Genomic DNA, 24,055 nt, shown 5'->3' on the forward strand with positions numbered 1-24,055 from the left:
GAGAAATGAAAGTTGACTTGGAATGTTGAGAAGCTGATACGTTATTTGTGCGCCAAGTCATGTGCACTACTAAAGTAAATTAACCTGAATATTCAATCAACTGCAATTAAATTAAAATAGATTAAGAGCAGTAGGATAAAATTTCTAATCTATAGAAAATACAGCTTCTTTTCATGTTTATTTTGCCCATATACTGGTTGCCAGCATACGGCATATCACTGACAGGTAGTGCAACATATTATATTGCATTTCTGTTGGCAAATGAGTAAAACTAATACATAAAAATAATAGTGCATCAAAAGTAGGGTTCACATATCCCCACTTGTGCAAATAAGAGCACAAGTTGAAAAGTCATTCCTTAGAATTTTTGGTTGCAATACTGCTAATATAAACAAGTTCTAAAAAAGTACAGGTCGTAGAAATGTTTACAAATAAATTAATTTCAGTATTCACACTAGAAAAATATACATTTATGGTCAGTCTTTCCAGAAGAAAGCCTGTATAAATAACAGGTTTTTATATTTATGGCTCTGCTTCACTCTGGCCATCTGCTTCCATTGCCAGTAGTGCTTCCACAGTTTCCAAAGGAACCCCTTCAGGTGTGCGAATGTGCATTGCCGTACCATCTGCATTAGTTACAATCACAATGCCTTCTGCTTGAGACAGAACAGCAGTTCCTGGATTAGACAGAATAAGCCCATCAGCAGTCTGAATAAAAATCTGTTCACGTCCCTGAGACAAGAATTCATGGCTCTCATCAGAAATCTCAAAGGCTACAGTTTCATTTACAGTAACTGCATTCTCTAGCTCATGTTGTCCCTCTAGTCCACAAGAGAATTCATTCAAGCTTTTGTCTGGACTTTCAAGAGTCTCCTGAGTGGATATGTAGGTCTCCTGTGCAGGATTCTGATGTGGGTCAATTTGAGTCATGTGTGAATGGTCTACTGGCACAGTGCTTGTTGAAAAGACTTTTTCAAGCTGCTGCATTTGATCAGCACTATCAGCATCATTAAGTTGTGCAGAGTGTTCACTGGTAATAGCATAACTCTGGTTTTCTTCCTCTAACCGAAGTTTCTGATATTTTCCATTATGATCAGTTTCTTCACTCATTGACAAGTTGGTACTCAGATTAATCACATCTTCTGATATCATGCAGTTACAAAATTCAGAAGTTATTATACCTTCTCTGTTCTCATTAACACAGTGTGCTTGAACAAGTTCTTCTGGTGAGCTATCTGCCTCAGCACGCAGCAATGCTTCAGCACATGGTGGAGATGTGTTACCAATGCTTTCTGGTCCTGGTATATTTACAGGTTTAGAGTATTCTATTTTTATGGACTCAAAGATGTCTGAATTTGCAGAGTTAGTTTTATCTTCTAGAAGAAGTGATTTATGTTGCTCCCCAGTACACTTTACATTTCCAGTTGTGCATGGAATAATACCCCTGTCTTCAGGAAGCACAGCTACCCCGTTCAGGGAATTAAAACCTGAACAATTGAAAAAATGTTAGTGTGTTGTACAGTAATGGTTTCGTACTCTAAGTATTTTTACAAGCCTCTAAGATTTTATCTAGTTTTTCCTCCAAGTAGTGTTGATTTCTTAGAATAGAATTATGCTATTGCCCTTATGAATACTACAAAAATACATTCTAAAGTATTAGGAAGTGCAGTGCTACTCAGACTCTTGAAGTGGCTATGGTGCATTCCATGTGTATTCTCCCAGTGGGTCCATATCAAACGGCCTTATAAACTAAAAGGATTTTTTTTCCCTGTCACAAGTCTAGGCTTGACGACATACTGAGTTCTGTCCATTATGCATGTCAGTAGTAGTAAGACAGCAGGTCTAATCATGCCTTCTGGCACTAATGCAACTGTGTTATCTTTAGTAGGATTTCACAGGTATAGTTGATTTGACCTCAGTTTAAAAAAACAACAAAACCAACACTTTATAAGCAAAACATTCATATGCCAACTTATTCAACCTCTTCATGGTTAGTAGGAGTCAAACTTGCTTTTGTCATTAAGAGATTTACTATACAAGAGACCTGTCAGGTAAGAAACCTGACTCTATAAAAATGGCACTTCAAGAGTGGAGCTGCACCTTAAACTAGCACAAACATAAGTGGAGGTGCTAATGAATCAGATAGTGTTTACTGAATTTTTTAAATGGAAATACAGCCGAAAAATCCTCTTGCACATGAAGAGGAATGTGGCTTTATGAGGTATCCTTTAAAGAAGAAACATGGAATTATCTAAATAAGTGGAAGGGAATAAGGGGCAAAAATGAAATGAGTAAAAGTACAGACATTTGTACAGCGGTAAAAGAAAAAGCTATATAAAAAGAGAGGATAAAAATGTGTAGTCTTATACTGATCTGATCGACACTCTGATCAGCTCCCTATTCGATCTTTTCGTTCTGTGTTTGTACAATGACATCCTAGTCCATGATAGAGGATTGTAGACACCATGACAATACAAATAAATAATACCCTTAACTCAGACTTCTCAGATGAACAGTCACTTAAAGACCTACAGAACCAAGTGCAAGACTGAGGCATGGTCATGACATCTTTAGACACAAAATAAGATAATGGAATTAACTGAATGGCACCAGAGAGTCGGTAAAGTAAGTTAAATATTACCATCTTTTGTAATCAGTGTAGACAAGTTCCAGCTCTTTTCCTCAACTCCATTTTGACTGGCACAAACATCTTTCACGTAATCCAATACATCTTCTACTCTGATCCTTTTAGCTGATTGCAACAGTTCTGCATCTGAACTCTGTCAATGCAGAAAACAGCTGGTTTGGTATCACTTACAAAAACTGACCCCCCCTTTTTTTTCCCTTCAGCATTAAGTGAAACATTACTCACACCTTAACAGTTTTTCAAAGCTTGGAGGCCCTTAAAAGAAAAATCTTAACAGTCAAGAAAATGTGTTGAAAGTTCTAGTTTTAATTTTAATGTTTGTTGTAATAAACCTGGCCTTATCTTACTACCTGAGAGATGGGTCTGAGAGAAGTCTCACTGGTAAGTTCTGGGATAGCTCACGCACAAGGAGTACATACTATAAAAGAAAAATCTCTCCTTCCCCATCTCCAGCTTCACTAATGGACACTGAACAACTGCCCTAAGAAGGGTGAGTGGGGATAGGTAGGCTGACAAGGTCACAAGTATAAGCACAGGCATTAAAAAAAACCAGGAAGATATTGCCATCATTCCTTCTGAAAGGCAGCACTGAGGGCTCATCCACCTACAGTCACCATAGTAATTCAGCCAGCTGTTGGTTTGTCTACTACCCTCCAGCCATTGAAGCACATCCTCAGCAGGAGCGCTTACACACACTGAACTGGAGTACTGCAGGGCACGGACAGCTGAGCAGGGCTCAAAGCTGCAGCTCTAGTCCCAGAACAATCAGACCCAGTTCTGAGCCCATGGCTGGTGCAATTTCACAGCTCCAGCTGTGAGAAGATACAGCTGACAAAAACAAACAAACAAACAAAAAAACTGAAGCAAGTAGTGCAGCAGTGTTCAACAGGAATTTAAAGATCGCCACATGTATGGTGGTTGTCTTTCCATATTTGCCACATTTCTGCTGCCTTGCTCTAAATAAATGACCTCCCCTAGAACCAAGCCCCCTCAGCCCCCCATAAATAAATGCCCTCCCTCTCGTCCCAGAGCCAGGCCCCCCACCCCCCTTCCCCAACTCTAACTGAATGCCCTCTCCCAGAAACAGGTACCCCCAGTCCACTCCATTGTAATTCAATGCTAGTGACTCTCAGAGCTGCCAGAGACACCACCACTGCTACTACCAAGTGAGGTGATGTGCTGAGTGGAAAGTTGCATGCCCCATGTGCGGCTCTCAGGAGGAGCCATATTTAAAGGCTCCAAGAGCCACATGCAGATGAAGAGCTGTATTTCCCACAACGCAGTGTCCTATTCACCACATGTGGTGAGTGGCAAAAGTATTGGCCCCCCGCCCCCCCCCGGTAATAGTGTCTGCATTAGCATTCAATCACCCTAATTACAGGAGTGTTACACCTCTTCTGGACATGGACCTATTATGTCAGCGTAGCCAGCCACTTACTGGGGTGGAAATAGCATTTTAGTGTAGACACTAATAATTAGGTTGACATATGCTTTTACACATCCACCTAACTCTGTAGCATAGACCATGACAGACTTGAGACTCTATTAGAGAAGAAACTATCAGCTCACTGATACAGACACAGGCAACAGACCAAATATACTAATCTGATCCCCTCAGAAACAAAGGGGCCAGTGTCACTCATTTCTGCTAACCACCTAGTTAGCTGCAATACACATTTCTCCCCCACTAACAATTTGCATGCTGGCCAGCCCACTTTCTTCCATCCCAAGCTATTGTTCTCTTCCAAGAGCATGAATAGATCCCTACCAAATTCACACCCATGAACAATGCATCAAACTGAAATCTGGTCTTCCATCACAAAGTTTAGTCTTGCATGTGCTTTTACCCATTCTACAGATTTCAAAGGAGAGAGACCAACGTTTCTCAACTGGAGATCCTGCTCAAAAAGAGTTTCAGAGGATTATGGTATTGCCACCCTTATGTATGCGTTGACTTCAGAGGTGGGCAGACAAAGTGGAGGTTATTGGCCAAGTGCCCAGTGCTGAAGGCAGCACCCTGCCAGCAGTATCTCTGCCTTCAGGGCTGAGCTCCTAGTCAGAAGCTGCTGGTCTCCAGCTGCTCCCTTCCCAAGGCAAAACACTGCTATGAGTAGCAGTGCAGAAATAAGGGTAACAGTACCACAAACCACCTCCCCCAGGCCTTTCTGCTCCCCTTACCCTCAACTCCCATGCTGCCCCTTTACACAGTCTTGCTCCCAGGCTCTCTCACATGTATAGTGGAGCAGAGGGTCTGAAACTCAGAACCTGCAGCCGGAGGCAGGGACGGGACTTAAGCCCACCCCCAGAGCCATATGGATCAAGTGAATTTGGACAGGGGGACATCTTGAAGTCAACCTCTTGGAGTAGTAGGATCCTTAATGAAGAGTCTGAGTAGACACAGAAAAGCAAGCTCTTTACATAGCTAATTTTGATTTCTTAAAGAAATATTTTCCAAATCTGATGTTTCAGTGTTACTTAGAAAACTCAGTTACATCTAGAAAAATCATTTTAATACAAGTCAGGTAACAGTTGTGAACATTAAAGAAATTGGTCAAGTTAGCATATTTTAAGCAGCTTTATCTTGGTTTATATTAGACTCACAATTATTCTGTACCTCATTTGCTCGTTTTTTTCCTGATATCTCTGTAAACATCTGGTCACCAACTGTCTTAATTACATGTTGTGTGGAAGAGTCTGCAGATTGTATTGTTTGTTTTCTAAGAAGATTCTCTGTAATTCCCAGTGATTTAGCAACCTATGAAATAAAGGAGTTGCAAAATGTAAATGTATTTTCTCCATCAAATTTTGAATACACAGTCAAATGTCTTTCTAGATCAGTTTCAGAAACATATCCAATATTGGGATCCACTATCAGTGAAAACACATACACAACTGTGAACCCTGTGAGCAGTGAACAGGAGCAGCTAACAGGGAGTTTGCCTTAGGGAGGAGCCCCATACCTGTTTTCCCTTTCTTACAGGGTGTTTCTCTTGTGCCCTTAAAGACGGCACTAGAAACAAATAAGAGATCTCTGAAAAGGGAAAAAATTGAAAGTGACATGACTGGTGAGAGGTCTGTTGTTGTGACCTGCATGTCACATGCCATGTTTGTCTTCCTGCCGGATGATAGAAATGATTTTCTGTGTACAAGTGCAAGCTGGTAGCCATTTTAGAAGAGAAGGTTAAAGGACCTGAGGTGCAAATTTCAACCCTCAGGTCCATCAGAGAGGGTGAAGACTTTCTGGATAGAAGGGAACATATAATACTGCAGGAACAGCAGGCTGCTCAAAACGAGGAGAGCTGGAAGCATGTTGTCTCCAGGAGGAGAAAACCAGTTCAGGTCTCTCCAATTCCAGTGGAGTTAAGTAATCGCTTTCAGCCTCTCTCCACAGGCAATACGGCAGAGATAACTGGGGCTGATACCTCACAGGGACTGGATCTGAAGGAGTCCCCACAGTTTCTAAGGCATGAGATGTGCAGTCCTAGGGATGGGGGTTCTGTGACCACCACCCATAAGAGAAAAAGACAGGTGGTGGTGGTTGGGGACTCCCTCCTAAGAGGGACAGAGTCATCCATCAGCTATCCAGACCTACAATCCTGGCAAGTTTGCTGCTTGCCTGCCTGGAGCTAGAATCCGGGATATTGCAGAGTCCCTGCCAAAAATGGTTAAACCTGTAGACTATTACCCCTTCCTACTTCTTCATGTAGGAACCAATGATACAGTTAAGAGCAACTTTGAAGAGATCATGGCCAATTATGTAACCCTAGGAAGGAAGATCAAGGAATATGGAGCACAAGTGGTGTTCTCATTTATCCTCCCTGTGGAAGGAAGGGTTTCCAGCTAGGGATCATCGAATCACAGAGGTAAATGCGTGGTTGTGTAGGTGGTATAGCAGGGAATGATTTGGTTTCTTTGACCATGGGATTCTCTTTCGTGAACAGGGACTGCTGGGAAGAGATGTGATCCACCTAACAAAGAGAGGAAAGAGCATCTTTGTGGGCAGGCTTGCAAACCTAGTCAGGAGGGCTTTAAACTAGGTTTGTCAGGGGAAGGTGACACAAGCCCTGAGTAAGTGGGGAAGGAGGAGGGAACAATTAAGCGGGTTTCTTGGGTGAAGAGGAGAAAGTGGGCCAATCAGCCCCTTCTCTAAGATGCTTGTACACTACTGCCAGAAGCCTAGGGAATAAACAGGAAGAATTAGAGGCCCTGCCACCATCAAAGAAGTATGAGGTGGTTGGAATAACGGAGACTTGGTGGGATGATTTGCATAACTGGAGCACAGTCATGGAAGGTTAAAACTGTTCAGGAAGGACAGACGGGAGAAAAGGAAGAGGAGTTGTGCTCTATGTGAGGGAGCAATATGATTGTTCAGAGCTCCAGTATATGGAAGGAGAAAATCCAGTTGAGTGTCTTTGGGTTAAGCTTAGAGGCGGAAGTAACAGAGGTGATGTTGTAGTTGGTGTCTGCTATAGACCAACAGATCAGGAAGATGAAAGATGAGACTTTCTTTAAGCAGCTAAGTGAAGCTTCCAAATCACAGGCCCTAGTTCTCACGGGAGACTTTAATCATCCAGACGTGTTGGGAGACCAATACATCAGCACGCAGACAATGCAGGAAGTTTCTGGAGAATGTTAGGGATAACTTCTTGGTACAAGTGCTGAAGGAATCAACCAGGGGGCCATGCACAACTTGACCTGCTGCTTACAAAAAGCGAAGAACTAGTAGGAGAAATAAAAGTGGGTGGAAACCTGGGCTGCAGCGACCATGGGATCGTAGATTTCAGGATCCGGACAAAAGGAAGAAAGGTGAGCAGTAACATACAGACCCTTGATTTCAAAAGAGCAGACTTCGACTCCCTGAGAGACCTGATGAGCAGGATCCCTTGGGAAATGAAGATGAAGGGGAAAAGAGTTCAAGAGAACTGGCAGTACTTTAAAGAGGTCTTACTGAAGGCACAGGAACAAACCATCCCCCTGCACAGTAAGAAATACAAACAGGGTAGGCAACCAGCTTGACTTAACAGGAAAATCCTTAGACAGCTTAAACTCAAAAAGGATGCATACAAGAAACGGAAACGTGGACAGTTGACTAAGGAGGAGTATAAACATATGGCTGGAGAACATATGGCAGTAATCAGGAAAACGAAAACACAATTGGAACTGCAGCTGGCAAGGGATGTGAAGAGTAACAAGAAGGGTTTCTGCAGGCATGTTAACAATAAACAGATTATCAGAGAAGGTGTGGGGCCATTACTGGATGAGGGAGGTAATCTAGTGACAGATGATGTAGGCAAAGCTGAAGTACTCAATGTTTTTTTGCCTCAGTCTTCATGGACAAAGTCAACTTCCACATGACGGTCCTAGACAATGCAGTATGGGAAGGTGGAGGGCAGCCATCTGTGGGGAAGGAACAAGTTCTGAGCTATCTAGAAAAACAAGATGTACACAAATCCATGGGTCTGGATTTAATGCACCTGAGGGTACTGAGGGAATTGGCAGATGTCATTACTGAACCTTTGGCCATTTCTTTGATGACTCTTGGAAATCGGGGGAAATACCGGATGACTGGAAAAAGGCAAACGTAGTGTCCATCTTTAAAAAAGGAAAGAAGGACCATTCAGGAAACTACAGACTGGTCAGCCTTTCCTCAATCCCTTGGGAAATAATGGAGGGGATCCTCAAGGAATCCATTTTGGAGCACTTGGAAGAGGGGAAAGTGATCAAAAGTAGCCAACATGGATTCACCAGGGGCAAGTCCTGCCTGACCAATCTGATTAGCTTCTATGACAAGGTAACAAGGCTCTGTGGACATGGGGAAGGCAGTGGATGTGATATACCTTGACTTCAGCAAAGCTTTTGATATTGTCTCCCACAACATTCTAGTCCATAAGTTAAGGAAATAGGGTTTGGATTCTTGGACTATAAGATGGATAGAAAGCTGGCTTGAAGGTCAGGCCCAATGGGTGGTGGTCAAATATCTGGATGGAGGTTGGTTTCAAGCAGAGTGCCACAAGGCTCATTTCTGGGTCGGGTGTTGTTCAACATCTTTATTAATGACTTGTATGAAGGACTGGAGCGCACCCTCAGCAAGTTTGCGGATGACACAAAACTAGGGGGAGAGGTATATACGTTGGAGGGTAGAGAGAGAATCCAGAGTGACCTGGATAAATTGGAGGACTGGACCAAAGGAAATCAGTTGCAGTTCAACAAGAAGTGTAGAGTCCTGCACCTGGGGTGGAAGAATCCCAAGCATTGTTACAGGCTGGGGACTGACTGGCTCAGCAGCAGTACGATAGAAAGGGACCTAGGGGTTATGGTGGATGAAAGGCTGGATATAAGTAAACTGTGTGCCCTTGTAGCCAAGAAAGCTAATGGCATACTGGGGTGCATTAGGAGGAGCATTTGAGCAGACAGAGAAGTAGTTATTCCCCTCTATTTGGCACTGGTGAGGCTGCATCTAGAATAGTGTGTCCAATTTTGGGCCCCCCAGTATTAAAAGGATGTGGATGTGCTAGAGCAGGTTTAGCGGAGGGCAACAAAAATGATTAAGGGGCTGGAGCACAAGACCTCTGAGGATAAGATGAGGGATTTGGGTTTGTGTAGTTTACAAAAGAGAAGACTTACGGGTGATTTAATAGCAGCCTTCGACTTCCTGAAGTGAAGCTCTAAAGAGGAGGGTGAGAAACTGTTTTCAGTGGAGTCAGATGACAGAACAAGGAGTAATGGTCTGAAGTTGAAGAGGGAGACGTGTAGGTTAGATATTAGGAAAAACTACTTCACCAGGAGGGTGGTGAAGTATTGGAATGCGTTGCCTAGAGTGGTGGTGGATTCTCCATCCCTTGAGGTTTTTAAGTCCTGGCTTGACAAGGTCCTGGCTGAGATGACTTAGTGGGGTTTGATCCTGCTTGAAGCAGGGGGCTGGACTAGATGACCTCCTGAGGTCCCTTCCAGCCCTATGAGTCTGTGAACTTCAAAAGCTGTTTTAGATAATTTCTAAAATTAGCATCCATCAAAGCACCTCCTATATTCACTACATATTTTAGACAGTTTGCGTGTTCAAGAACTACTAAATTATAAGAGTTTGGATCAAATTCCACATAAAGGTTCCTTTTATCATAACTTAAGGCAACTCAAGAGTTTGACTGTGCCAGGAAAATGGGATGTGCCTCCAGTGAGATTGCATCTCATAAAACGAAACAGAAAGACAAAATCACCAAATTAAGAACAGCTCTCCAAAGAAACATAACTTCATGAATGTTGAAAGATACTGAACCAATATGAGCCAGAAAAACAGGACGAACCTGGAATAGGATTGCCGAAAACTTTACAGGAAAGACATAAAATGGAGAAGTTTGGAGCAGTGCTCTGCTTTGCCACAGCTTAATCAATGTTTAATGTTTGAAAACTAGAAGAAAATGTTATTGGAAACCAAATTGACTGTAGCCATTTTTTTTGTTAAAGCATGGTGAATGTTAAGAGTTTATATGGATGAAGAAAAATACACTTGATGGAATTCCAATTTTAAAATAATTACACAAACATATTTTAATAATCCCTTTGAGAAATCCAAAATAAAATTAACTTAATAAAAACACTGTTTTTGAAAAATACAACCTTCAAATGAAAGGAAAATGTACATGCTTTATTTTAAAAACTTAATTGAGATAAGTACCCAAGCAACATCAGAAATAGAATGTAAGCTTAGCACAAGAATTAGCAATATGGTGAACACAGGTCACAACTATCAAGCAAGTTACTCAACAGCACAGTTTAAAAAGGACATTGTGAAGTCCCTCCATGACTTCAGATTCTCCCAGTCTTTTCTTAAAAAGGGAGAGACTCCCTTCCCATCTTCAGAGTCAGAACACATTCTCTTACCAATTTTGCTCTGTTTTATTCATGCATTGGTTTGTTAATATACAGTTTCACTTTTTTCTTTTTTAATGGACTTTGCAAAGAGAAACAATACAAGATACGTCAAAATTTGGGTCTTCCATTCTTCACAGTTTACCTTGAAATTGGTACAATTTCACTTCTCCACAGAGGAAACATGCCTGAGCAGTTACATGAGTCAGATGAACATGGTCCAGTTATAGGGCATCTATTACTTATGTTTACTAGAAAATAAACCGGCGAATAATGGATCTGTTTGCAGTGGACCTTTTGCATCTCTATCAGATCCTAAAATAGCACTTACCTGATCTCACTCCCAAAGGCATCATGTTATGGCCACTTCCTTTCTAGCAAGACATGGGATGGAATTCTGTTAATCCAAAGGACTACTGGCAGAAAAGCATAGCTTTGCACTATTCTAAGTAACTGTTCTTTTGATTTGCCTTTTTCAGTTTGTGCCCAGCTATTAACTAAGACTCTGGTTTAATCAAACATTTTATATTATTGATCAAATACCAAAAAGATAAATATTTTATCGTTCAGTATTTGTTCTTCAAAGTTTACATTTTATCTCACCAGGAAGTTGTTCAGTTCAAATATTGCTTATGCTATATAGTGTTTAGCATCAGAAAAACACATTGCAGAACCCATTCTCTTTCCCTCTCCTCTCCTCCTGCCTTCCCCCACCAAACTTACCACAGGATCTTTTATCTCCACTGACTGGTGACAACCTAGAAAATCAGAATTACTGAAGTGGTCTTGAGACATTTTCTTTACCATTTTATGTAACTCTTCAAATTCTCTATACACATCTGGAAAAAAAGCCTTTGCTGGGGATCCTTTTTCAACCTAAATAAAAATAAGCAAGACTGAATATGAAATATAATTAAATCAGCAAAATATCAATTTGTTTTGCCTAGTACTTTTGTGTATCCTAATTTTATCATCCTTACCAATCTATACAGAAAGGAGAGAATTGTGGAATCTTCATAAATAGCACTGATACTATAAAAATTAAAAGTATAATCTTGCTAACTATCAACCTTTGCCAATATGAGACTGAAGGGTGAACTCTAATGCATCTTCAGTCTTCATATGTCCAACGTATGAAACTAGAATTAATTCCCAAAGAAGTTTTCATGGTGTATATGAAACAAAATCTCACCTTCATCAGTAGAAATTCATACACAGTAACATACTTTGTCAGGCGGGGAAGAGCTAGCTCCATTAAGTCCTCATTGCCACATTGTTGGATTAGCTGGTAAAGATCAAAATAGATTATTTAGGAGAAAAATATGTGCTAATCAGCCTTCAATTCATCATGTAAAATTTCAGTTCTCCATTATAGGACACAATAGTCACGATTAAAGAAATGGTACGTAATAAGAACCAATTACTTCCCTTTACAGGATCAATAAAATTAAGTGGCTTTAAGAATAAATCTTAATTTAAAGATTCCTCCAGCTAAATTAAGACGACATGGTCCATTCTTTTGACACAAGCTGTTAATGATCAGTCTAAATAATAATTGTGTAAAAAATAGACCTTAATGAATTCAACAAATATGTACAATCACAAACTCAGTCCATCCACAGTGATGTGCAGGAAGCTCAGAAATATGGCAATTATTTGGACTTTAAGTATTTGTAAAATACACTGGGATTTTTTGATTACTCATGTTTTTATATATGAATAGACATACAGCGGCACAATTATTTTTCCCAAAATAGAGACAAGAGAGTATTAAATTACTAATCATCATCATCCACAGGCACACCTTCTAAAAATCTACACAGTAGAATCCTGAGATATGTACACTTGAATTGCACGTATCTCGGGTTAATGCAGCTTTGAGTGGTGGGGAGCTGGTGCCTGGCTCCAGGCTGCCAGAGGCCAATTCCCCAAGTCGCAGAGGAGTGGGGAAACTGGCCAGCTGCTGTGTTGGTCGGTTTCCCCATCCCCAGGATTGGCAGAGAGCCAGGTGGCAGCCAGGCTCCCAGCTTCCTTCCACTGGTGGGAGACAGGAAACTGACCAGCGGTGCTGCCTGGTTCCCAGCCTCTCCCAACTTGCACAAAATTCAAGTTACGTGAGGTTGCCCAGGAACGTAATCTTCACGTAACTCGGGGGTGCACTGTATATCTTTTACCAATAACTTGATTTGCATGTTTTGCTTAAGATGTATTTAAAATTTCACATTGGTATTGAAATAACCCCCAGTCCTCCTTATTTACATACACCTCCTCACTACATTTATTAATACATTCATCAGATTTTGGCAATAGGTTGGGGGAAAAAAGTACATTTGAAATAATTTAAGGGACCCATACCTCTTTTAGTCTAGCTTTTCTTCTAAATATGATGTGTTCTGTTGACATGTTACTAAGAGACACAGAAGGGGAACGAACAGGTCTACTATGTCTTCCCGAACATACTGATTTTCCAGCCATCCTTGGTCGGCCGTGTCTTTTACGTCGTCTGGGTCTTCTGGGTCCATTTGGTATTCCAGGTCCCTGATTTACTAAGCCAGTCCCATTTTGCTGTGCAGCCAACAAGTGTCTGCCTTCTGCATATTTACCTTTCTTTATAAAGAATAAGACAGTCATCATGAAAACACTGTCCCTCCCTCAAAAGGACACAGAGAAAAATCTCAGTTTAAAACATGTAGTGAAATTATTCTACCAAGTGCTATCAGCATCCTTTGCCTCTGTTTGCCATAAGAGGGGAGCAAACAGATGATTGCCTGCTCTGTTCATTCTCTGTGAAGCACCTATGTTGACCACTCTCAGAAAACAAGACACAGGGCTAGATGGACCTTTGGTCTGACATAGTATGGCCCTTCTAATGTTCTTAACTTCAAATTAATTTACTATGCAATTTCACTAATGTTAGATATGAGCAAGTACAGCTGCATGAATATTCGCAGGATAAATCAGAAAGAGGCTAGAGACACAGCTGCTTCTGTAATTTGTTGTCACTATTCATAATGTCAGTACGTCTGCTGATGCATTATATTACGTGCAATATAGTAAACCTTTGATATAATGGACTAATGGTGCGGGGGGATGTCTTAAATCCAAGGGTTTGCTTCTCCAGCTCCGAGCTGCCTGCGCTCAGGGCAGAGCACGGGGACTCCTCCAGCACTGAGCCACTTGTGCTTTGCCCTGAATGAGGTGGCACCGCTGGCTCTGAGCCATCACTGCCATCTCAGCTGTGGCCAGAGACCTCACAGCTGTGGCAGTCTCAGTTGTGGGGGGACCAGTGGCATCTCTGGTGAGGTGCCGTTTACAGTACTGTACTTTACTTTCTTTGCTAGGGGAGGCTAGCGGACGTCCATTATTACTGATGTCTGGTAAAACGGTGTCCACTATATTGAGGGTTTACTGTATACAGAACAAAGGGAATTTGATCATAAACAAACATTCTGTGGTCTTGTCAAAGAACTGCTTGATTCCAAGAGGGTACCTTATTTTAAAAAAGGATAAAAATTGAATTATCAAATTGAAAAGTTTTATTCTTCCCAAGCCAAGTCAGTAATTTTTTTTTGTTCATTTGTTGCTTCAAACAAACAACGAATGGTCAGACATATTTATTGCCATCTCAGACAAGAAGATTGCAACTTTTCCTGATTCACAATCTTATTCTCTTTTGGCTGTGAACACAGGTTGAAGGTAGTGGCCTAGCTAAAGAATTCCCATTACCATCAATAGGAATTCAACATATAATATAGTGTACAATAAGGTTCTAAAAGTGCAATAACACTGAAGTGCATTTGTCATTACATTGTTTATACGGCTGCATATGATGCAGAAAGAAAACTACTACTTTACCTGTCGCTCACTCTGTGAAGCAGTTTCTTCCAAACTAACAGCTAGTGAGTTTTCATTATTTAAAGCAACAGCAATTGGTTGTGCCTGTGTCAAACTCTCAGGATCATCACCTGGTCCACCAGAAATATCCAGAAACACACTTCTGTTAGTTTTAGTCATAGATACATTTTGCTGCAAAGACTCCAGTTGTCCATGGACTGGATTAAGTTTATAATGTCGTGCTAATCCTCCTTTTCCTATGTAGGATTTTTCACAAGTCTGACATTTAAACATTTTGGGCTTCAGGTTATAATTCAAAGGATTGAATAATGTATCTGTGTCTTTGACTTTCTCCTCGTCATCATCTTCTATGCTTAGTTCAGAATAATCATCAGAATCAGACTGATGACCATCAGCCAAATCCTCTGTTTTAATGAATTTGTAATCTCTCGCTTTATATTTTGGAGGGCGTGAAATCCGTCCAGAACGAGTCTTCACTTTCAAAGATTTTTTTAGCTTTAGTTCTTCTTTTTGTTTTCTCTCAAGGCTTGAGATAGGAGTGTTTGCTGAACTGGCTGCCACCACAGTAACATTTTGAGACTCTGTATCAGACAGTGCAGCACATGGAGTTTTCTGTCCATTCAATATCTGATGCATGTAAATCTTATTCACTGACACAGGTCCATGAGAGGCTAAAGGTCTCTGCATAAGATGAACTGGAGGCTCAGAAGCACTGTGTAAGAAAAACTGTTGCTGTTCAGTTCCTGTAACAGGCTGTATCCTAATAATCTGTGGATTAATAACATTAAGACTAGACAGACCAGAATTTCTACCAGCAGTTTGAATTGGTGTTCTAGCTTTGGACTGGACTGCGGCAAGAGGTGGCACTGGCTTTTCATTTTCCTTCATCTGCCCTGGCTGCACTTGTACACAAATGGCTTCTAATTGCTTTAAAGGAAAAAAGTTGAGAATATAAAAGTACAATATTACTCATCAAGATCTTACATCTTTGTGAATAAAGACCTTAAAGTAAAATATGGAAAAATTAGATACATCATTCAGTTTTCTTTCACCCTTCAAATTAAATATTTCCTTCCTTCCAGCTACTAAATTTTATATATATTATGGTCATATTGGTTGCTTACATAAAGTATTTCACTTTACTTTATCATATCATTGTTTAATTTTTTTGTCTATTGAACGTTAATGTAGTTGCCAAAAAACTAAGAAATACTTTCTGCCAATGGATCTGTTGGGCAGAGCCCTGTTGAAGTTAGTGGGGTTCACCTGTGGAAATCCAGTTGCATTTTGTGTGAATTTGTAAGTCAAACAAGACTCTCACCCAACAAGGCAATTACTCTTACTTTTGCAGGCCAGCTTTTAGGTCAAGGTTATACCCCAATAAATGCACAGTTCCAAAAATCCTTAAGATGATATAAGCAGCTCATGCTTCTGGACCATCATCTTCTTTCTGCCCTCTCCACCACCTAATTTATTTTTCTGTTTTTTAATTACACCACAGAGTTAGCAAGGGACTGAGAAAGACAAACTCTGACTATTGTCTCTTACTCGAAAAGTGTCCATTTCTCCAGATGTAAACTACCCAAAAATAATCACACACATAACCCCTCTGATCTTATGCTTATGTGCTTTGTTAAATGCCTAGCTCTCCATTTAAAAGAAATTCTACAACTGAATTGCTTCTTCTAGCTTTTTTTCAAATAATTCACACACACACCCCACAAATTAAACAAGTATTATTCCTCAAAAAGGCCCTGGTGCCAAATATATGTCCTATGTATATTTGTTCCTGTCCAAAAGAGCTGACAGTCTAAATCTGTGATAGGCAACCTAGCTAGTGAGTGGGCCACATTACATAAAAACAGCCATTGCTGGGTCAGACCAAAGGTCCATCTAGCCGAGCATCCTGTCTGCCAACAGTGGCCAGTACCATGTGCCCCAGAAGAGGTGGACCGAAGACAATGATCAAATGATTTGCCTCCTGTCATCCAGCTCCAGCCTCTGACCAACAGAGGCCAGGGACACCATTCCAACCCCTGGCTAATAGCTTTTTATGGACCTAACCTCCATGAATGTATCTAGCTCTTCTTTGAACTCTCTTATAGTCCTAGCCTTCACAGCCTCCTCTGGCAGAGAATTCCACAGGCTGACTGCGCACTGTGTGAAAAAGAACTCTGTTGTATTAGTTTTAAACCTGCTACCCATTAATTTGGTGTCCCTGAGCTCTTACGTTATGGGAACAAGTAAGTATCTTTTCTTTATTCACCCTCTCCACACTGCTCATGATTTTATACCTGTCATATCCCGCCTCCCCCCATCCTATCTCCTCTTTTCTAAAATGAAAAATCCCAGTCTCTTTAACCTCTCCTCATACAGGACCCATTCTAAACCCCTCATCATTTTAGTTTCCCTTTTCTGAACCTTTTCTAATGCCAAAATATCTTTTTGAGGTGGAGAAGACCAGATCTGTACACAGTATTCAAGATGGGAGCATACCATAATTTTATAAAGGGGTGGTAAAATATTCTTTATCTTATTTTCTATCCCTTTTTTAATAATTCCTAACGTCCTATTTGCTTTTTTGACTGCCGCTGCAGACTGCATGGATATTTTCAGAGAACTATTCACAATAACCTCAAGATCTCTTTCCTGATTAGATGTAGCTAAATTAGTCCCCATCATATTGTATGTATATTTGAGGTTATTTTTTTCCAACGTGCATTACTTTACACTTATCCACATTAAATTTAATTTGCCATTTTGTTGCCTAATCACTCAGTTTGGTGAGTTTTTTTGAAGTTCTTCACAGTCTGCTTTCATCTTGACTATACTAAACAGTTTAGTATCATCCGCAAACTTTATCACCTCACTACTTACCCCTTTCTCTAGATCATTTATGAATAAGTTTCATAGGATTGGTCCTTGAACTGACCCTTGGGAAACACCACTCATTACCCATCCCAATTCAGAAAATTTACCATTTATTCCTACCTGTGTTTTAATCAGTTCTCAATCTATGAAAGGATCTTCCCTTTCATCCCATGACAACGTAATTTACACAAGAGCCTTTGGCAAGGGACTTTGTCAAAGGCTTTCTGGAAATCTTAAGTATACGCTATCTACTGGATCCCCCTTGTCTGCATGTTTGTTAACCCCTTCAAAGAATTCCAATAGATTAGTAAGACATGATTTTCTTTTACAGAAATCATGTTGACTTTTGCCCAACAAATTATGTTGTATGTGTCTGACAATTTTATTCTTTATTATTGTTTTGACTGATTGGCCTGGTACAGACATTCAGGACCATCTCCTCAGTAGGCCACAGAAGTTGCAATAATGAGAGTCTCACAGAAGAGGGTAGTTTTGTTAATTGAGTTTTGCGTATCTACAGTTTACGCCGTATGCTGACTGAATGGTAGCAACACAGAGACGGTACCTGGCTCTCACTCAACGTTGCATGCAACCACAATGCACCTCACTTCACATGACCTTGTTTACAATGTGTGTCACTTCAGTAATACTGGTAGGAAAATAAAATGCACTGTGGCAATCCTGTGTGTTGGAAACAGTAAACAAAATGTCTTGTGGGCTATGCAAGGAACTGTGGTGGGCTGCATGCAGCTCACAGGTTGCCCACCATTGATCAAAAGTCTAGACTTCTAATTTCAAACCAAAAATGTTGAATTGTTAACAGCTGCTCAGAAGTGAGAGCAGAGGGTTGATTTTTGTTTGTTTCTTTTATTTTACAGTCTTTAATGATATAAACTCAGCTGAATGGAGGGTATTCAGTTTAAAATAAAAAAGTTGCTGGCAGGCAAGGACTAGTCAGGGAAAATCTTAGCTCAAAAGAAAAATATTTGGGAATGTTAGAACATACAAAATTGAGAATTATAATAAAAATGGCTTTATAATCTGAAGTGTAGCAGGCAGCCACTGTAATAATAAAAACCTCCCTTAAATCAATGGACTAGCTGGAACTAAGTACCCTCTAACACACAGCTGCTAGATTGGCAGGTTACAGTGACCTAGTCACTGTGAAGTAGTTCTTCCAAGTCACACTGGACAACTGCTTGTTCATCCAGACTAGAACACAGGGCATTTTGATCTGCACCTGTCATTCAACACTATATGTTCTACCTTGTGAGAAACTGAGGTGCCCTCAGCACCCATTTTCCACCTATAAGATCAGAACCTTGAGAAATCTAAATTCCAAAGCAGGTTAAACTTATCAGGAAGTTAAGTCAGCAGTGGAGCTAGGGCAACAGAACTCAGTGAAGTTTAATCACTGAGAAAGGGCCATAAGTATCCACTGTTCTAACATAAGAACGGCCATACTGGGTCAGACCAAAGGTCCATTGAGCCCAGCATCCCATCTGCCGACGGTGGCCAATGCCAGGTGCCCCAGAGAAGAACAGAAGACAATGATCAAGTGATTTATCTCCTGCCATCCATCTCCTGCCCTTGTTATGAAGGCTAGGGCACCATACTTTATCCCTGGCTAATAGCCATTTATGGACCTAACCTGCAAAAATTTATCAAGCTCTTTTTTAAACCCTAATAGAGTCCTGGCCTTCACAGCCTCCTCGGGCAAGGAGTTCCACAGGTTGACTGTGCGCTGTGTGAAGAAAAATTTCCTTTTATTAGTTTTGAACCTATTGCCCATCAATTTCATTTGGTGTCCCCTAGTTCTTGTATTATGGGAAAAGGTAAATAATTTTTCTATATTCACTTTCTCCACACCATTCATGATTTTATATACCTCTATCATATCGCCCCTCAATCGCCTTTTTTCCAAACTGAAAAGTCCCAGTCTCTCTAGCCTCTCCCCATATGGGACCCTTTCCAAGCCCCTAATCATCTTAGTCGCCCTTTTCTGAACCTTTTCTAATGCCAATATATCTTTTTTGAGGTGAGGAGACCACATCTGCACGCAGTACTCGAGATGTGGGCGTACCATAGTTTTATATAGGGGAAGTATGATATCTTTTGTCTTATTATCGATCCCTTTTTTAATAATTCTTAACATCCTATTTGCCTTACTAACTGCCGCTGCACACTGCGTGGATGTCTTCAGAGAACTATCCACTATAACTCCAAGATCCCTTTCCTGATCTGTCGTAGCTAAATTTGACCCCATCATGTAGTACGTGTAATTTGGGTTATTTTTTCCAACATGCATTACCTTACACTTACCCACATTAAATTTCATTTGCCATTTTGCTGCCCAATCACTCAGTTTGCTGAGATCTTTTTGTAGTTCTTCACAATCCCTTTTGCTTTTGACTGTCCTGAACAACTTGGTGTCATCTGCAAACTTTGCCACCTCACTGCTTACCTCATTTTCTAGATCATTGATGAACAAGTTGAACAGGATCGGTCCCAGGACTGACCCCTGGGGAACACCACTAGTTACCCTCCTCCATTGTGAAAATTTACCATTTATTCCCACCCTTTGTTTTCTGTCTTTTAACCAATTCCCAATCCATGAAAGGACCTTTCCTCCTATCCCATGACCACCTAATTTACATAAAAGCCTTTGGTGTGGGACCGTGTCAAAGGCTTTCTGGAAATCTAGGTATATTATGTCCACTGGGTACCCCTTGTCCGCATGTTTATTAACCCCTTCAAAGAATTCTAATAGATTAGTTAGACACGACTTCCCTCTGCAGAAACCATGCTGACTTTTGCCCAACAATTCGTGCTCTTTTATGTGCCTTGCAATTTTACTCTTTACTAGTGTTTCTACTAATTTGCCTGGTACTGATGTTAAACTACACAGTCTCATGCCCAGTTCCAGATCTGTACTGGAGACCACTTTACCATTCATTTGACCCCTTTGTTCACCAAAGATATTCTCCTCTTCCCCTTTGTTTACCTTGTGTACAAGGCACCTGGTGGGACCCATAGCTTTGCCCTGCTGAAGAGCAACGTGCTGGGCCACATTCTGCAACTGCTGTGCTGCATTATGCATGATACTGGTTACCGGTTGAGACTTCGAGGCAGCAATGAAGCTAGAGTTCTGTGGGGACCCGATGAACCCTGATGCTGGGGGCACAAAGCTGATTTCCTGGGGTAGCGAGTACCCCCCAGTTCGGGATGGAGGAAACAAGTAGGACCCTGTGCCAGCCCCAAACGAGGAAACAGACGCTGGAGGAGACTGCTTCTGGGCCCTGCTCACTTGTTCGATGATCCTCTGCAGCGCCTCAGGGGCCAGGGGCGTTGCCGTAGCCTGCTGTTCGGCAGGCTGAGCTAGTGGCTCGTCCTGGCTCCTCTCCGCAGGCAAACTCTCCGTCAGCCCAAAGACCGGGTTCTCAGGCGCCGCCACTAGCTGCTCCTCGGCGCTCAGCTCAGGTCCCTCCACCAGACTACCAGGCGATTGCAGGCAGAGCGTGGTGCCGACGGCAGAAGGGCTGACAGCCAGGCTCTGAGCTAACTCCTCGGCGGCGGATCCAGTCTCCAGGGGGCCCAGCAGGCCCTCGCTCTTCCCAGTCTCCACCGGACGCAGGAAGCCACCCCCGGCCGCCCTAAGGGAATACCCAGGTCCCAGCAAGCCAACCCCGTCCCCAGCCGCCGCTGCGCAGAGCCGAGACCCATGGGCAGCGGCCAGTCCGGGAGGCTCTTCTTCAGAAGGAGAAGGCAGCACGCTCTCTCCACCCCCATCCTCCGGGGCCGCCATCTTGACAAGTATCAAGAGGTGGCTAGCGCATTTGACCCCGCAAATCTTAAAGGTCCGGAGCGAACCTTGAGGGACCGGCAATCCGGGAAGCAGCCAATGAGGAAGGCCGGTACAGCCTGAGCGCGTCATCACGGAAAGGGCGGGGTCATGACGACTACTGGGGCCCCGCAGAGGCAAATCGCTTTCGAAAGCGTTTTCCTGCGCGATGGTGCCGGGTGTAAGTCGGTGTACTACACTGGAATTCGGTATATACTCACTCATCTGTAGCCTAATGCGGTGTAACCCAACTGTTTCGGTGCAACACAGGACATGCACAGTTCAGTACAACGCAATTCAGAAGGCCCCAGTGGCTCTGTACGAACAGGTTTGATACACCATCGGTGAGACAATAATAAACTGAAGGCGACGCTTTTAAAAAGTAAAAATATCAAGCCCTTCATTTTGGGTAAATAAATTGTATCTACACTAAGTGTCATTTTGTTTTTGAAATACGCAAGATATAATCCTCTAATTAAGCGGTCTTTATGGACATGCCAAGTCAACTTTAACTACAAAAATATTACCCCACAGTCTTAACATTTTAATTCTGACCCTGAAAAGATGTGTGCGTATGCTTATTTTCAGTCGGTGGGAATAGATGTGCATAATTTTACAATGAGCAGTCCTCTTCCCTGACTTTTAACCATTTAACAGGGAATATTTGCTTACCATCAGTATTTTCTACCGCCAGTTTTCAAAGTAATGGAATTTTTCAATAGAAGCAAGGGAGACTAGCTTTCTTCTTTTAAACGTTATTTTCTAATTAATTAAAGGAAAAATAAAAAGATACCATTTAAAATTTGGGGTGGGAGTATTTTACATCTATAAGTGTGCTGTTTGTTAGTCTGGTGCTGAATATATAGCTTAAAAACTATTATTTTGTATGGCACCAAATAGTGTGCTATAACGAAAAGACCTTCAGAGCCAAAAGTAACAGAGAGGGAGCCTATTCTATATACTATCAAAACAAAAAGCAGCCAAGTAGCACTTTAAAGATTAGCAAAATAGTTTATTAGGTGAGCTTTCGTGGGACAGACCCACGAAAGCTCACCTAATAAACTATTTTGCTAGTCTTTAAAGTGCTAGTTGACTCCTTTTTGTTTTTATTCAGAGCCAAGTATAAGTATGCTTCCTATAATATTTAGGGCCTGTGCAGGAAAAAAAAACTGATTAAAACCGTGGCCTAGAAATTTACAACCAACAAAAAACACTGATGGATGCATGCATAAAGAATAATGGATACACCTGCAGAAATGTGCGCACGTGTGAGGTCCTCAGGCAAAAGTGCCCCTTAAACTATGGTGCTGCATTTATAGCTCTTTAAAAAACTTAATGGGGATGTATTTTAAACACCAATCTGACATCTGATTGAACGTAAAATAACCTTAGTTATTTTATAATAATATTTTACTTTTAATATAAATATATTTCTTTAGGGAGTTTTAACCGTAGGAATAAATGGATTAAAAACGTTCTGGCCCGTACGGGGATCGAACCCGCGACCTTGGCGTTATTAGCACCACGCTCTAACCAACTGAGCTAACCGGCCAGTACGCATATAGTAGGTTAAAGCTCGCCCTGCTAAAGGTAAAACAGGCACTAATGTTTTATCTAGTGCATTTTCATTGTTCATGTTCAGCCTCATCTAGCGTCCACTTTTCAGATTTTACCGGCTCAACAGCATATGTGGGCCACGTCTCCGTGGGAGCAGAACCCACCCTTGTGAGCCCTCGGAGTTCGCCTTCATTCAGAAGTCCTCACAGAGTGACCTCCCCCGGGAAGAGCTCTTAAAAAGCTACTCCACTTGTACAGCATGACACCAAAGTATTCATTTTGCCATTTATTTTAATATTTCTATATTTAATTCGTAGTTATTTTACTTCCTCCTTTTAATCAACTATTGCATTGGTAAAATATGAGTCACACGTGTCACTATTTTCTTGCTATAATTTCTGGGCATATTGCAAATTATCTATTTATTTATTTATTTATTTTAATGTATATTCATTTTTATTTACCCAGGCGCAGCCCTACTGGGTGCAGCTCGGCGACTGTACCTTATTCACCAAGGACTGCTGAGATGGAGAGAACGTCAGTCTTTCTGCGCCTGCGCAAACTGGTCCGTCAGTGGCCCGACCAAAAAACAAGCCGTATTACGTCTGCTTAACTGTGAAACCGGCTAGAGAGAAGAGACCCTAATTTGGCGCCGCGGGAGGCGCAGAGGACTCCACTGCGCTTGCGCGGCCTCGTGGCCGGGCGGGGCAGACTCGGCGGTGCGCTTGGGCTGGAATCCTGAGCCTGTGCGGTTGCCAGGGAGACAGGAATACAACATGGCGCGCTGACAGCTCTGCCGGGAGGGGTGAGCTCTGCAGAGAAGGCCTCAGCCTTTCCCTCCCGCCCTTACACCGCTGAAAGAGCCGCAGCATGAACAGTAAGGGCGGGGCCCGCTGGTGGTGGTGTAGCGGTGGGGGAGGATCTCGGCAGAGCGGGTGCTGCTGTGGGGAAGGTGGAGAGTGCAGCAGAGGGACCGGTTCCCTGTGGGGTAGTACAGGGCGGGGTCGTTTCCGGGTGCGGGAGGCAGGATCTGGGGAGGGAGCGAGTTGGCCGTCGGAGGGCAGTGGACGAGGGTGTGTATGAGGAGCTTGGGCCCTACTTTTGTTAGGTGTGTAGCAGGTTCCAGTGTCATATGCATTTGGAACAGAAAGGAGTCCTGCTGGTGGGAGGGGGGTGGAGTATGTATATTAGACTTTGAGTTGGTGGCGTGGGGCCAGACCCTACTGTGAGAACATACATGAGGGAAATAAGTATCAGGAGGAAGGAGCTATGCTCCAGTGACTAAAACTAGTAAAGCAGCACCAAGCCACTCTGCCCGAGTTCTTGGTTGCCTTTGATGCCGTTGGTCATCTTTTCTTTGACTTTTTTATCCTCACTGGGTTTTGAGATATTGTCCTCTACTTCCTTCTACTTCTCCA

General features: G+C 42.0%; 2 protein-coding genes and 1 non-coding gene across 5 annotated transcripts in view; 1 reads left to right on the forward strand and 2 right to left on the reverse strand.

The window, feature by feature from the left end:
• Nucleotides 1–514: 514 nt before the first annotated feature.
• On the reverse strand, nt 515–21,438 carry ZNF839 (zinc finger protein 839). The gene is made up of 8 exons (XM_074996477.1): nt 20,244–21,438; nt 14,369–15,295; nt 12,869–13,120; nt 11,706–11,798; nt 11,237–11,389; nt 5,262–5,402; nt 2,642–2,780; nt 515–1,487 (listed from the first exon to the last, which is right to left on the reverse strand). Exons 1-8 carry the CDS (start codon nt 21,303–21,305, stop codon nt 523–525), a joined length of 3,732 nt encoding a protein of 1,243 aa, XP_074852578.1. The 5' UTR covers nt 21,306–21,438; the 3' UTR covers nt 515–522.
• A 1,120-nt stretch (nt 21,439–22,558) lies between these two features.
• Nucleotides 22,559–22,632, reverse strand: TRNAI-AAU (transfer RNA isoleucine (anticodon AAU)). Its single transcript has one exon. It is a non-coding gene; the product is annotated as a tRNA-Ile (tRNA).
• Nucleotides 22,633–23,208: 576 nt separating this feature from the next.
• Nucleotides 23,209–24,055, forward strand: part of MOK (MOK protein kinase) — a 58,506-nt gene continuing 57,659 nt past the window's right edge. For 2 of the 3 annotated variants that reach the window (XM_074996492.1, XM_074996495.1), the window contains exon 1: nt 23,209–23,514. Coding sequence is in view for 1 of the 3 variants with exons in the window: in XM_074996495.1 (XP_074852596.1) it covers nt 23,508–23,514 (7 nt within the window). In the remaining 2 variants the exon portion in view is untranslated. The remainder of the gene's footprint in view (nt 23,515–24,055) is intronic. The other variant, XM_074996493.1, reaches the window with a different exon arrangement.

Source organism: Carettochelys insculpta, chromosome 6 (genome assembly GCF_033958435.1).
Source record: "Carettochelys insculpta isolate YL-2023 chromosome 6, ASM3395843v1, whole genome shotgun sequence".
Lineage (NCBI taxonomy): Eukaryota > Metazoa > Chordata > Testudines > Carettochelyidae > Carettochelys > Carettochelys insculpta.

Excerpts from the sequence above, each read along its gene's own strand:
- ZNF839 (XM_074996477.1), bottom strand. The coding sequence starts at position 21,305 with ATGAGTGAGTATATACCGAATTCCAGTGTAGTACACCGACTTACACCC. Across the intron at positions 5,403-11,236 it reads TGGAGATAAAAGATCCTGTG|GTTGCTAAATCACTGGGAAT; the intron begins GTAAGTTTGGTG and ends TTTATTTCATAG. Across the intron at positions 2,781-5,261 it reads GAAAAAAACGAGCAAATGAG|AGTTCAGATGCAGAACTGTT; the intron begins GTACAGAATAAT and ends CTGCATTGACAG.